General features: G+C 43.9%; 1 protein-coding gene across 2 annotated transcripts in view; it reads right to left on the bottom strand.

The window, feature by feature from the left end:
- The window catches only part of LOC115449927 (endoribonuclease Dcr-1), a 61,845-nt gene that overhangs the window by 10,697 nt on the left and 35,294 nt on the right, over positions 1–15,854 (bottom strand). The window contains exons 27-36 of one of the 2 annotated variants that reach the window (XR_005112673.1): positions 15,344–15,461; positions 14,466–14,565; positions 12,872–12,966; positions 12,299–12,465; positions 9,884–10,274; positions 7,848–7,963; positions 6,134–6,286; positions 4,568–4,705; positions 3,579–3,672; positions 2,007–2,179 (exon numbers count right to left, since the gene is read on the bottom strand). Coding sequence is in view for 1 of the 2 variants with exons in the window: in XM_037440744.1 (XP_037296641.1) it covers positions 1,996–2,179; positions 3,579–3,672; positions 4,568–4,705; positions 6,134–6,286; positions 7,848–7,963; positions 9,884–10,274; positions 12,299–12,465; positions 12,872–12,966; positions 14,466–14,565; positions 15,344–15,461 (1,556 nt within the window). In the remaining variant the exon portion in view is untranslated. Of the gene's footprint in view, positions 1–1,995; positions 2,180–3,578; positions 3,673–4,567; positions 4,706–6,133; positions 6,287–7,847; positions 7,964–9,883; positions 10,275–12,298; positions 12,466–12,871; positions 12,967–14,465; positions 14,566–15,343; positions 15,462–15,854 lie in introns of both variants that reach the window. The other variant, XM_037440744.1, reaches the window with a different exon arrangement.

The raw sequence follows: 15,854 nt of genomic DNA, 5'->3' as shown, positions 1-15,854 counted from the left end.
AAGCTAAGATGTTTTTATTACATAGATACGTTGTCCGAGCTCAATACTGGCAAGACGAAAGCGAGGTAATTGCCCGACATTCACTTAGTCAACCTCCAACCACTGTCGCTGCTAGTCGGCTTACTAACTTCTTGTATTTTTATAAATAAAATGCCTTCCTGTGTTTTTAGACGATGTACAAATTATACTCCAACTGTGAATGAAAAAACGTTTCATTTCATACGTTTTTATGTGCAATTTTGTTAGGGTATGACGCGTCTATTTGTAAAATGTCATTGGCTACAAGTGTCTGACCTGGTCCTGCGCGTGCGTCGCGTCCCGCGGCGCGGCCCCCGGCGGCAGGGTGACGTGGTGGAGCGGCAGCACGCGGATGCCGAGCCACGACATGAGATGTGAAGTGTCACTGTGTGCAGTAGTCACACTGGCTACAAGTGTCTGACCTGGTCCTGCGCGTGCGTCGCGTCCCGCGGCGCGGCCCCGGCGGCAGGGTGACGTGGTGGAGCGGCAGCACGCGGATGCCGAGCCACGACATGAGATGTGAAGTGTCACTGTGTGCAGTAGTCACACTGGCTACAAGTGTCTGACCTGGTCCTGCGCGTGCGTCGCGTCCCGCGGCGCGGCCCCGGCGGCAGGGTGACGTGGTGGAGCGGCAGCACGCGGATGCCGAGCCACGACATGAGATGTGCCCCCGGCGGCAGGGTGACGTGGTGGAGCGGCAGCACGCGGATGCCGAGCCACGACATGAGATGTGAAGTGTCACTGTGTGCAGTAGTCACACTGGCTACAAGTGTCTGACCTGGTCCTGCGCGTGCGTCGCGTCCCGCGGCGCGGCCCCGGCGGCAGGGTGACGTGGTGGAGCGGCAGCACGCGGATGCCGAGCCACGACATGAGATGTGAAGTGTCACTGTGTGCAGTAGTCACACTGGCTACAAGTGTCTGACCTGGTCCTGCGCGTGCGTCGCGTCCCGCGGCGCGGCCCCGGCGGCAGGGTGACGTGGTGGAGCGGCAGCACGCGGATGCCGAGCCACGACATGAGATGTGAAGTGTCACTGTGTGCAGTAGTCACACTGGCTACAAGTGTCTGACCTGGTCCTGCGCGTGCGTCGCGTCCGCGGCGCGGCCCCGGCGGCAGGGTGACGTGGTGGAGCGGCAGCACGCGGATGCCGAGCCACGACATGAGATGTGAAGTGTCACTGTGTGCAGTAGTCACACTGGCTACAAGTGTCTGACCTGGTCCTGCGCGTGCGTCGCGTCCCGCGGCGCAGCAGCAGGGTGACGTGGTGGAGCGCCAGCACGCGGATGCCGAGCCACGACATGAGATGTGAAGTGTCACTGTGTGCAGTAGTCACACTGGCTACAAGTGTCTGACCTGGTCCTGCGCGTGCGTCGCGTCCCGCGGCGCGGCCCCGGCGGCAGGGTGACGTGGTGGAGCGGCAGCACGCGGATGCCGAGCCACGACGCCCCCGGCGGCAGGGTGACGTGGTGGAGCGGCAGCACGCGGATGCCGAGCCACGACATGAGATGTGAAGTGTCACTGTGTGCAGTAGTCACACTGGCTACAAGTGTCTGACCTGGTCCTGCGCGTGCGTCGCGTCCCGCGGCGCGGCCCCGGCGGCAGGGTGACGTGGTGGAGCGGCAGCACGCGGATGCCGAGCCACGACATGAGATGTGAAGTGTCACTGTGTGCAGTAGTCACACTGGCTACAAGTGTCTGACCTGGTCCTGCGCGTGCGTCGCGTCCCGCGGCGCGGCCCCCGGCGGCAGGGTGACGTGGTGGAGCGGCAGCACGCGGATGCCGAGCCACGACATGAGATGTGAAGTGTCACTGTGTGCAGTAGTCACACTGGCTACAAGTGTCTGACCTGGTCCTGCGCGTGCGTCGCGTCCGCGGCGCGGCCCCGGCGGCAGGGTGACGTGGTGGAGCGGCAGCACGCGGATGCCGAGCCACGACATGAGATGTGAAGTGTCACTGTGTGCAGTAGTCACACTGGCTACAAGTGTCTGACCTGGTCCTGCGCGTGCGTCGCGTCCCGCGGCGCGGCCCCCGGCGGCAGGGTGACGTGGTGGAGCGGCAGCACGCGGATGCCGAGCCACGACATGAACAGCAGCGCGCCCCGCGGCCCGCACTCCAGCAGGTACGCGCCGATCAGAGCCTCCACGCAGTCCGCTATGGACTTGTCTGAGACGGTGTGAAACGAACGAATGAGCACGGTGACTTGGTCAGGGGCCGTTCAAGTATTACGTAACGCAATTTTTGAAGGTTTTTGACCCCCCTCCCATGTAACGCGTCGTAACGTTTTCCTGTACGCCCCCGCCTCCCCTCCAAAAGTTATGTAACTCTATAGTGACATTTTATTTGGAATATTCACAATCATTTTACGCGAAATTGCTTAAATGCCTTTGTTATTGTTTTAAAATAAAAAAATCAATGTTACATAACGCTTTGTACGAGACCCCCTCCCGCGCCTGTTACGCATCGTAACGTTTTACAAGACACCCCCCTCCCCCCACATTGCGTTACGTAACACTTGAACGGACCCTCAGATGTACGAAAAAAAAAGAAAAAGGGTTCGAAACTAAACCAGCTGGCCAGCGGACCATTGTGTTGGCGATACACTTTCGCTTGCATTTTGCTTAGGATCGGACGGACGTTCACAATCGTTGCATTTCGCTAGCTATATTTTAATGTTCTTTCTCTTTTGCTTATTTGTTAACTGATTTAATTAAAATTGTTGTCTTTTAGTAAATAAGTTTTTGTTATAAGTACTAAATACTATTTTAGTTTTGAGTTAATTGTCAAACAAATAAATGTTAAAACGCTAAATATTATATTTTATACATTCCTAGTTGACCCGACAGACGTTGTCCCGTCTTAACTATGTATGCACGCGCGCATTCTGTCAATCGCTGACAGTTATTTCAAGCAATTGACAGTTATATAAAATTAATATTTTCGTTAAGTTTTCTTTATTTTTTTTTATTTTCCGCGCATTTTTTTTTTATTTCTTTCATAAGAACCTTCTCAAAAATAATGAAATCGGTCCAGCCGTTCACGCGAGATGGCGTGACCAAGGGAAATAGGGATTCATTTTTATATATATACTAGCGACCCGCCCCGGCTTCGCACGGATGCAATACTGATACTAAATACACTACAGAAAAACTGTGAACGTTGTATATAAAAACATAGCGGCCCGCTCTGGCTTCGCACGGGTATAACATAACAAAATAACAGTATTTCTATACTATTAAATGGATGTTATTATACATATAAACCTTCCTCTTGAATCACTCTATCTATTAAAAAAACCGCATCAAAATCCGTTGCGTAGTTTTAAAGATTTAAGCACACATAGGGACAGAGAAAGCGACTTTGTTTTATATTATGTAGTGAAGTCAAGGGTCCAGTAATGAAATTTCTACGGGACCACATGAGAATCACCAACTTTCAAATAAATAATCATCAAAATCAGTTCACCCAGTCAAAAGTTGAGGTAACAAAAAAAAATACAGTCGAATTGACAACCCCCTATTTTTTTGAAGTCGGTTTAAAAACTAACAACTATAGCTTCACTCACCGGGTATACTATGTTGTGTGATCAGATTATAAGGTATGTAACATCCACTACTGTCCACGGACGTCTCGTTCTTCGGACCCTGCTCTTGACATTCCTGTAACAATATTGTATTGAAATAAAACTATGGTCAATCCCTCCGTGATCATGAAGGCTGCAGACTTCAAAACGTTGGGATTTTTTTAACACGCACCCACACACGCGCACACACGCACGCACGCATGACCGTGCGCACGCACGCACGCACGCACATACGCACTCACGCACGCATTGCCATGATTGTTTACATTCTTAACTTTGTTTGCGGAAGTTAAAATCTACTCTATAAGTATTTATTGTAGCGTTAGGGTACACTTTCCCCGCTAACATACTGTAGCATTGAAACAGACTCCACCCCTCAGGATAATATATCCACTCTATTTTTGAATCAAATTTCACCCTCTACACACATACCCTGTGATTTAGGATCAAACTTTACCTTCAGTACCCTCATTTGAGACAATCTTAACCCCTTGAACATGCACTCCGAAGCTATAGCCCCCCCCCGCGCTCCCCCGTCACTCCTCCAAAATACTCACCGCAGCCTGTATTAGGATAAAACATCACCTCCAGTACACTCACATGTGGAATTAACTTTAACTCCAAAACATACACTGTGTAGCCACGGGGTGGAATCCCCCCCCTCCAATATATTCACCGCAGTCTGCGTTAGGATCAAACTTCACCTCCAATACACTCACATTTGGAATTAACTTTAACTCCAAAACATACACTGTGTAGCCACGGGTTGACCCCTGCCCCCTGCAGTATACTCACCGCGGCCTTGGGATTCAGCGGGCAAACTTCACCTCCAAAACCTACACTGTGTAGCCACGGAGTGAACCCCCGCCTCCTCCAGTATACTCACCGAAGTCTGTATTAGGATCAAACATCACCTCCAAAACATACAATGTGTCACACAGGGTGACCACTGCCCCCTGCAGTATACTCACCGCGGCCTTGGGATGCAGCGTGGGCGGAGGGCGGTGGCACGGTGGCAGCCAGTTGTCGTGCGGCTCGAATTTGGACGCGATCATGCGCGCGCCCAGGCGCTTGTTGCGGCCCAGACGGTACAGGTTGAGGTTCGACACCTGCGCACACACATCTACTGTTAGACAATGTGTGATGTGCGTGCATTAGCTTATATTACTATTGTGACTATGTACAAGAAAGACTTGAAAAAAAAATTACATAAGATGTACTGAACAATTGATGACAAAAAAGAAAGCCCGGAGTTTCTTTCTGCCTTTCTTCTTCGGGTAGTCATCACTTAGGTAGCTAGTGAAAGGCTGGTAGGTTAGCTAGGTTAGGGCTCATGTCCTCGCCGGTGAGGATCGCGACGCGTTACCCTTCTATTTCCCCCTACTTGCCAGTCCGAGCTGGTTACTTCGGTTTGTACCTTGTTTTCATTATAAATTTTATCCCTAATTTTTAATGTTTTAATAGTTGTTTAGAAATAATAGTAATTATTCTTATGCTTTGTTTTGACGTATCATAAGTGCAACTTTGTTCGCCTACGTGATAAAATAAAAAGAATTTTTGTTTTTAATAGGTCCTCACTGGCTCTACAATGTCCAAGGCACAAGTTTAATAGGAGAAATTAAACTGTTCAAAATGTTTGCTGGAGGATATACTTCATATCCACTCGTATAGCGATAGTGCACAAGGTGTTAAAACCCACCATAGTGGTCCACGTGTGTCGCGTTCCGGGATCAGCCTGTGTATATCCAACAGGCATGATTGTGTAGACTGAGGGGTAATCATCTCTTGTCCAGTCGACACTATTGGACCTCACTACACTTAACATCAGGTGCAGTGGGGACACTTCAACGTACCCGTACAAAATAAAAGCATCGTGAAGAAACCTGCATAACTGACAATTTTTTAATAGAAATTTGAGAGTGTGTGAAGTCTGCCCGCACTACAGCGTGGTGGACTAAGGCCTAATCCCTCAGTAGTAGAGTAGGCCCAGCAGTGGGACAGTAGACATTCTATTGGACCCATTACTTACCATCAGGTGCAGTATACTTTGCCTTGCACATATAAAAGAAATACTATAACACACACTTTCACGATGCTATCCGGGCGGATATAAAATATATCCTACAAGCAAAATTTTATCATTATTAAAGAACTTATAAAAACTTCTAAATATTTTTTATTCCTTTCTGCTTCCTTACCACATAACGACGGTGATCACTTCCAAGTCCCCCCTTTTAACAATTCAATCCCTCATTTTATTAAGTTATATTGTTAGAGAACTCATAACAAAATCATTTTTATTCCTTTCTACTTTCTAACTGCACAGCGACGAAGATCACTTCCCAATTTCAAATGTGGAGGCTTGTTATTAGCAATAGTTGTTATGTTTGATATTATATATTTACTTTGTTTATTAGTCTGTAAGCCTTCTTCAAAATAAAAAAAAATAAATAAAAAAAAGTTCCTTTTACTCCCTCCCCCGCACCTACCCCTCTTTTACTAAACACATTACACTTAAAAACAACTCAACCGCTCACCTGTTTGCTCCTCATGTGACTTAGCTTCCCCTCGTGCACGTTCGGATGCGCGCAGTAAAGGTACGCCGTGATGGCGAATTTGAGGAAACTGTCCCCGATAGTCTCCAGACGTTCCAGGTTTATCCCGTCGTTCGCGTTCGACATCGTCAGCGCCTGGAGCGATGGAACTTAGAGTTAGAGAGTTTCCCGTCCTCACATCCACTACAACTCCTGTAAGGATCAGCAGTGACATTGTATCGAGCGGTGAAGCTCGCCGAGTCTCAGGGAACACTATGTCATTATCCCGCAACGACATTAATAATAATATCAGCCCTGTATTATATACTGTCCCACTGCTGAGCACGGGCCTCCTCTACTACTGAGAGGGATTAGGCCTTAGTCCACCACGCTGTAGTGCGGATTGGTAGACTCCACACACCTTCGAAATTCCTATAGAGAACTTCTCAGATGTGCAGGTTTCCTCACGATGTTTTCCTTCACCGTTACAGCGAACGATAAATTCACAAAGAATACACACATGATTTTAGAAAAGTCAGAGGTGTGTGTCCTTGGGATTTGAACCTGCGGACATTCGTCTCGGCAGTCCGTTCCACACCCAACTAGGCTATCGCCGCTGCTCGCAACGACATTAATCAAATAAAAAGATAGAGAGGAGTTGGAAATATTAATTGTCCACTTAAACTTAGAACTTTAACTTAGAGTTATATAATTATAGACTTATTAGCTTTTGCTCGCGGCTTGGCTCGCGTGAATGAGTTTCTACGCGATAAAAAGTAGCCTATAACCTTCCCAGGGTCTTAAACTGTCTCCATACCAAATTTCATAAAAATCCGTTCAGTAGACTTTGAGGAAATCGATAACATACAGGCAGCTTTTGTGAACTTTGTTTTATAATATCTTACTAATATTATAAATGCGAAAGTCTGTGAGGATGGATTTATGTATGTTTGTTCCACTTTCACGAAAAAACTACTGAACGGATTTGTATGAAACTTTACAGTAATATTGGTTATACATTAGAATAACACATAGGCTACAATTTATAATGATTTTTTGTAATTTGGTCATAATATAACGATACATATCAAATGAGTCGGAAAACTTCTTCACGCAAGCGAAGCCGCGAGCAAAAGTTACTGAATATTAAAAGTATATGAAATGAAATAGTTCATTTGAACATGTAAAATGAACATTATTTAGATTCCGTCAATATTAACTCTACCACCAATTCGTGCAGTTCTCACCAGAGAACGGGCAAGAGTGTTGGTGAAGTGTACGCGCGTAATCAAAACAATAGTTTAATCTACTCATTTATTACTGGCTGAAGTTAGCTGCGTATCGGCATGACAGTGACAACTAATTAATAGTTTGCGCTCAAGATGTTAGTGTCATACACATCAATTGGTCTTTTCAGTTTAAGGTATAAACTACAGAGCATGATACGCAAAATCAGATTTAAGATAGAGATATGGATCGTTTATTGAAAACATAGCGGCCCGCTCTGGCTTCGCACGGGTATAACATAACAAAATCAACAGTATTTCTCCACTATTTAATGGATGTTATTATACATATAAACCTTCGTCTTGAATCACTCTATCAAAAAAAAACGCATCAAAATCCGTTGCGTAGTTTTAAAGATTTGAGCATACATAGGGACAGAGAAAGCGACTTTGTTTTATACTATGTAGTGATGATGACATTTAACACTCACCTGTAGGATGACACTAGGACTCGGCCCCGGATGCCCTTCCAGCACGGGCTGGTGGTCGAAATCGAACTCTTTGCTCTTCCCCCCCACGTCCAAATAGTAGGGGACCAGATCGGCTCCTGGAACCATAATAATAATATAATAATATCAGCCCTGTATTATATACTGTCCCACTATTGGGCCTCCGCTACTGAAAGGGATTAGGCCTTAGTCCACCACGCTGTAGTGCGAGCAGACTTCAAATACCCTCAAATTTCTATAGAGAACTTCTCAGGTATGCATGTTTCCTCACGATGTTTTCCTTCACCGTTAAAGCAAGCGATAATTCACAAAGAATACACACATAATTTTGAGAAAAGTCAGAGGTGTGTTTGGGTTTTGAACCTACAGGCATGCGTCTCGGCAGTCCGTTCCACAACCAACTAGGCTATCGCAGCTTTTTGTAATACTTATCAATTATTTTTTCTGTCTCTACTTTTGTAAGCAAAGATTGGCTTATACAAATTTGGTAGGTGTCTCATATATGAGAATCTGGGTAGGTACCACCGCAATGTCTATTTCTGTCAAGCAGTGTGTAGTCACTGTTGTAGGTTTGAACATTGTAGCCAGTGTAACTACTGGACATATAACATCTCATGTCTCAGACGAGCGCAGTGGAATACCGAACACTTTGTAATTCAAGTTGGTGTTTCTACTGTTTATCGTATCGCTTACCATCAGGCGAACAGCTCGTCTCGTTATTCAAAGCAATAAATACACAGAGGTGCGTGTGAGCACACCTACCTCTCTGTATATATGTATGTGGAGAATAATATCTGATCGTATTTTAATAGAATTATAATAAAACTAGCGACCCGCCCCGGCTTCGCAAAGGTGCAATATTTCTCCACTATTTAATGGATGTTATTATACATATAAACCTTCCTCTTGAATCACTCTTTCTATTAAAAAAACCGCATCAAAATCCGTTGCGTAGTTTTAAAGATTTAAGCATACAAAGGGACATAGGGACAGAGAAAGCGACTTTGTTTTATACTATGTAGTGATGTTATTGTACGCGTATCTGATTTTCGATGCATGAGAGGTAAAAGACAAAAGTGCTTTCTTTCTCTCGCGAGCAATGGCGGCAGACGCCCGGGCGCGCGCACATCTTTGTAATTGATATTAACTGGCATTGAAGTTAAACTTATTTTCAGATTCAATCGCGGTTTTTAGTATTTTATTGTTCTCCCGACGTTTCGAAGACTTTGCAGCCTTCATGGTCACGGGGGGGACTGAGGTGTTGTTCACCCGCAAAGTCAAAGTTACAATATCTACCTACATTTTACAATTATACAACTTTTTAAACTTTTTAGCTGTTGATGGTCCGATCTACGCAGAATGAGCTCACAGTGTCTTGTCTAACATTCGCGTAAACATAAGAAATCATTTTTTTTTAATGTTTGCAATGGTATAGGCGTTTGTCTTCCATCTCACCTGATGGAAAGTGTAGATGAAGACGAAGGTGGTACACGCCCATCCAAAAGAAACCTATTCACTCTACTCTTAAGGCTCCAGAGTTCAACTTATCAGGGAAAATAGACCCAGGCAGGTCGTTCCAAATCTTGGCGACTCACCAAAAACGAGATATCAAACTGAATTATGAAATTAATTGGGTCAAAAGTAAAGATTTTCAGTAGAATTCTATTTCTATTTTAATTAAATCGGATCCCAAAAGACCGGCTGCCAGACCTCAAGACACTGTGAGCTCATTCTGCGTAGATCGGACCACCAACAGCTAAAATTTTAAAAAATGTTGTATAATTGTAAAATGTAGGTAGATATTGTAACTTTGACTTTACGGATGAACAACACCTCAGTCCCCCCCGTGACCATGAAGGCTGCAAAGTCTTCGAAACGTCGGGAGAAAATAATATTATAAAAAACCGCGATAAAATCCGTTTAAATAGTTTTTAGTTTTATTTCAATGTCTAACATTCGCGTAAACATAAGAAATCATTATAGAATTCTATTTATTTCCCTACATGTATGTCACTCACCTGTAGACTTCTCACATTTGCTCGCCGCGAACCCGACGTTCGCGATCTTCTCGTCAACGTACCCTGGCGAATCTATATCCACATCCTTCATGGAGAAACAGTTCATCGTCTTCGCTTCATCGCCCAAATTCTTCTTCACCACCTCCAACAACACTCGCTTATTCTTCTCTATACTCTCTATTGTTATTTGCCCATCTTCGAAGATCAGTTTCTCTCTCGTATACGGGAATAAGGAGTTTAGTTTCACCTGATCGTAGTGTTTCGTCAGAGCTGGTTTCGGCTGGACCAGTTCTGGTAAAATTTCTACGATCGGCTGGTCGTGTTTTATGAGTCCGTTTGTTTTTATTTCTTGCTCGTGTTGGGATACTGATGTGCGGAATTTTTCTAAGTGCTGTGGACAAATGTTTTGTGACTGTAGACACACATTGTTAGGGCAGGAAGGGGGATATCTTCAATGAGTTTCTTTATTGATTGTTTCAAGTGTTGTTTATTTCGTGGATTTTGATTTTACAAATTTGATGTGCAACCGCCTTGCGACACTTAGAACACAACAAGAGGAAAAAAAAGGGTGCGCAATCATAGACGACACAAAATATTAACATAGAATTACAATTGATCTATGGACGTAAAGTTGTGACCACAGCGCCAATAGATGTCACTGTAGTCCGCAACACACATTATACCATTTACAAAAATGTGTATTTTTTTAAGTAATTTTGTTACTTAAGCATTTTTCTTAAAATTTAATAAGCTGTTCCCATAATGTAAGGAGTTGTTATTTCTTGATAATTTTTATTGTATCGTTTTGTTTCATTTTGTCTATTTCTTGTTTTTTTTTTTCACTCTAGCATCTTGGTGCATTTCCGTTGTAAGCTTTAGTGATACTTAATTGATAAATAAATAAATTACTCATTTATCCGTATTGGGGTAGGTAGAGATGGTAAACAACGGAACGTGGGAAATTGGGTGCTAGAGTACACGCTTTTCCTATGTTCCGTCCCATGATGTGATAGAGGGCGAGCCTATCGCCATGTCTTTTGTTTAATGATTTCTTATGTTTACGCGAATGTTAGACATTGAAATTAAACTAATTTTCGGATTCTATCGCGGTGTTCGTATTTTATTTTCTCCCGACGTTTCGAAGACTTTGCAGCCTTCATGGTCACGGGGGGGACTGAAATTTAAAAAATTTAAAAAAGTTGTATAATTGTAAAATGTAGGTAGATATTGTAACTTTGACTTTACGGATGAACAACACCTCAGTCCCCCCCGTGACCATGAAGGCTGCAAAGTCTTCGAAACGTTGGGAGAAAATAAAATACGAACACCGCGATAGAATCCGAAAATTAGTTTAATTTCAATGTCTTTTGTTGTTGTTCCGATCTACGCAGAATGAGCTTAGTGTCTTGAAGTTTCGCTAATTTTGCATAGATCGGACCGTCATCAACTAACGCGAACAAATCCAAAATCTAATTTAATTCTAATGTGTAACATTCGCGTAAATAAAAAATCATTAGACGTTATATAGTTCAAACAGGCCGGCATAATTGTGTCGACTGGCGAGGGATAATCATCTCTCGTCATATACACCCCACTCCTTTATCAGGTGCTACAAGGTCTTTGCTGTGCCTGTATAGATCTATACTATTATATAAAGCTGAAGAGTTTGTTTGTTTGTTTGAACGCGCTAATCTCAGGAACTACCGGTCCAAACTGAAAAAATATTTTTGCGTTGGATAGCCCTTTGTTCGTGGAGTGCTCTTAGTTATATATCATCACGCTATGACCAATAGGAGCGGAGCAGTAATGAAACATGTTGCAAAAACGGGGACAATTTATTAGTTTTGAGAGCTTCCGTTGCGTGTACTGCGTAAACGGTTAAAGTTATGCAACAATAATGTATGACGGGATTGTTTCTCTTAAAAAGTTCTTAAAAATATATTATAAAACAAAGTCCCCCGCTGCATCTGTCTGCCTGAACGTGTTAAACTCAAAAACTACCCAACGCATTAAGATGAAATATGGTATGAAGACAGTTTGAGACCCTGGGAAGAACATAGGCTCCCGGGAAACTATTCCTTTTATAACGGAAAACTTTAGCCTGAAAAACTTTATAACGCGAGCGGAGCCGCGGGCAAAAGCTAGTCTATAGATATGTCCTGGACAAATATAGTTTACAGGCCGGCATAATTGTGTCGACTGGCAAGGGATAATCATCTCTCATAATTAAGACCCCACTCCTTACCATCAGGTGCCAAGTCTCTGCTGTGCCCGTATAGATATGATATGTCCTGGACTAATATAATTCACAGGCCGGCACAATTATGTCGACTGGCAAGGGATAATCATCTCTCGTCATATACACCCCACTCCTATCAGATGCTGTGCCTGTACAGACCTGGACTACATCATTACCTCATCAGGCGCGGTGCCCGCCCGTATGAACTCCGCGTGCAGCATCCGATCCTGGGCGTCGTCTTCCTCGTCAGGGTCTGGAGCGGGGTTGACCTTGACCCTGCGCTCGAGGTCCACCGCCTCCGCCTCGTGCGCTGTCTTGTACTCTATGCGGACGCCCATGGCCGCTGTGAAGGATAATGGAGATTTTAGAAATATCGATTTGCGGTCGGTAAGTATTACGTAACGCAATTTTTGAAGATTTTTTACCTCCCCCCCCCCATGTAATGCCCCTCCCTCCCCCTTAAAAAGTTACGTAACTCTAAAATTACTTTTTTTTTCGCAAAGTACCGGAAAGTCGCTAAAATACCTTTGTTATTGTTTTTAAATATAAAATCCAATGTTACATAACGCGTTGTACGTAAACACAGAAACACTTTCGCCAATCATTAACCATCCAACCGATCGCTACGACTGTCCAACACCAACTGCTCCGATCTGACAAACGCTCAGTGATTTTACAGCAAAAGAGTGTCACAAATAACCTCCCAATATTTTTTATTGTAACAATATAGAAAAAAGGTAATACATTACCATTGGAATGCTTGCTGCTGCAGAAGCCACTGCTGGAGTCGGTCTCGTCGTCGCTTCCGTCCAGGTCCGAGTCGGAGTCTTCAGTGTCGAAATCACTATTACAAGAAAATACACGTATGTGGGGAATATCCGATCGTATTATAAGATAATTATTAAAATGTTTTCGTAAGCGTATCCGATTTTCGATGCATAAGAGAAAGGTGAAAGTGTTTTCTTTCTCTCTCGCGAACAATGGTGGATACGGCAGACGCTCTAGCGTGCGCGCAATCGTGTATTTAATCAATAATTGGGTCAAAAGTAAAGACTTTCAGTGGATTCCACTTCTTTTATTTGCCCCTCATCCCTACATGTATTCAACGGAAAAATCGTAGCGGCGGAAAGGTTGCCGCCATCGTGGTTGCACGCTTTAGAAGTTCTCTATAGGAATTTTGAGGGTGTGTGAAGTCCTGCACTACAGCGTGGTGGACTAAGGCCTAATCACTCAGTAGAGGAGGCCCAGTAGTGACGTTTTAACAGCGTAAGGTAGCCACTGTAGAGGAACAGATGGTTGCGTTTCTCTACGGAAGGAAGATCAGTCAAGATGTTTGTGACCGGCCGCGGGCCTAAAGTTCCTTTTCGGAAGCGGTATATATCAATGGCTCCTACGTAAACTATAGTGTCTGGAAAAATAGCGATATTCATTTTTACCGTTTCTTTTTATAGGTACAGTTTATTACCAAACCCATTTCATTCAAAAGTTAATAAAAAAATATTTACTTACTTTTTTTTAATGGATTTGGTAATAAACAGTACCTATGTAGATAATGAAACGTTAGAAAAAGTGAATATGGCAATCTTTTCAGATAGGCGGCGGCGGCGGATAATTTCGCAAATTCTATCGCAACTCAGAATTGAATATCGCCATCTAGTGATTGTTGTGCGTTATCACTACATTTATGTCAATACAACGATCTTCTCGCAGTTCCATTAATGTAGACTAGATGGCGGTATAATATGTCAATACCACAATCACCTCGAAGTTCCGGTGATGTTGACTAGATGGCGGTGTATAATAATTATGTCACAGCTTTAAAAACCAACGATTTACATGCCGAGGCACCAGAGATATCATGTAATAAAAGGATGGATATATGTTGAGACGTGTTGATTGTTTCAAGTTCTTTATTAGACTGCTCTCAATATACTAATTAAAATACGTTACATAGCTTATATACTAAGTACACACACTACAATCACACCAACATCCTAACTCCGAGCTGCGACTGAGTCATTTAATGGAAAAACCCAGTCACAATTATTTTTGATCCGAGATTCGAACCCAGGACCTCAGCGCGGTGGTCAATTAGTTTATTAATTATGCCACCACAGCTTTAAAAACTAATTATTGTACGTGCCGAGGCACCGGATATCACACCAACTTCCTGACTCCGAGCTGCGACTGAGTAATTTAATGGAAAAACCCAGTCACTTATTTTTGACCCGGGATTCGAACCCAGGACCTCAGCGCGGTAGTCAAACGCCACCGAGACAGTCAAACTTGACATTTTATTTACTGTCACTAAACATAAAAATAAATATATAAATAGATATTAACCTGGACATATAAGAGTAGTCACTGTTCGCCACTGAGTAACTCCTGCTCGGATGGTACTGGCTCTTGGGCTTCTCCACTGGGCTGCACCAGTCCGCACCGCCTGGGGACCATGTCAAATTAGTTAGATCACATTGGTCAAAGGTTTCCAAACTTTTTTTCTCATAGACCCCTTCCACGAGTTTCCTGGTTCCGGTGGACCTTTTTTTTAGGTTTCAGCCATCCCGGGGGGTTATGATGGGCTCACCGTGCCTTAAGACCCCTATCAATGTAGGGATAAGGGGCAAATAAAAGATGTGAAATCCACTGAAAGTCTTTACTTTTGACCCAATTAATTATTAATTACACGATTGAACGCACGCCAGAGCGTCTGCCGTATCCACCATCGCTCGCGAGAGAGAAAGAAAGCACTTTCATCTTTCTCTTATGCACCGAAAATCGGATACGCTTGCAAAAACATTTTATAATTATCTTTAAATACGATCGGATATTCCCCACATCAATATTACGTGCCTACATTGATAGGTGAATTCAAGCCAATATTTTAGTTCTTTACTATCAAATCAGATACATATTCGTGGACCTCCTTTTGTGGTCACGCCAACGTAGACCCCTGGGGATCCACCTGGACCACTTTGGATATCAATGATACAGGTGATAATTTAAACTAATTAGAAAAAAAAATATTTTTGAAGTTGGTTTTTTAAATTTGTCTAGGCACCTGGTCTTACCCAGTCCACCACGCTGTACTGCGGGCGGACAAGGTGGACCCCGTTAACTCCTAAGGGTCTGGACCACTTTGGGAATCAGAGACGTAGGTACTAGAGAGTTTGACTTGCAATGATTATGTTCTGCATGACACCCAGTATAGTTTGTAGTACCTGAGGCTGATGTGCAGAACGTGAGGTTCGGAGGAAGAGGTTCCATGTACTCGTCGTATTCTCGCGGCTGTGGTATACACGACGCCATGTCGTTACTCCACGTGCCTATCTCGAACTCCTGCGCATAATATAAATACAATGATTATGCCAATATTTAAGAACTGCACACACATTTTTACTTTAGCGGCCGTCACATTACCAATAATTCGGGGCAATTGAAGACATGTGGATTTATTGTCAGCATATATTGAGTTTGCTGGTGGTAGTATATATTTAATATCCGCCCGGATAGGGACCGTACACGTGGTGTTAAAACCCGCCATAGTGGCCCACGTGTCGCGTTCCGGGATCAGTCTGTGTACATCCTGTTCCAACAGACATAATTGTGTCGACTGAGGGGTAATCATCTCTCGTCAGTCGACGTTCTACTGGACCCCACTCCACTTAACATCAGGTGCAGTGGGGACACTTCAACGTGCCCGTACAAAACAAAAGCATCGTGAGGAAACCT

The sequence above is a fragment of the Manduca sexta genome, chromosome 1, assembly GCF_014839805.1.
Source record: "Manduca sexta isolate Smith_Timp_Sample1 chromosome 1, JHU_Msex_v1.0, whole genome shotgun sequence".
Classification (NCBI taxonomy): domain Eukaryota; kingdom Metazoa; phylum Arthropoda; class Insecta; order Lepidoptera; family Sphingidae; genus Manduca; species Manduca sexta.
Note: the sequence above shows the minus strand (reverse complement) of the source record. Positions and strands in the feature narration are given on the sequence as shown.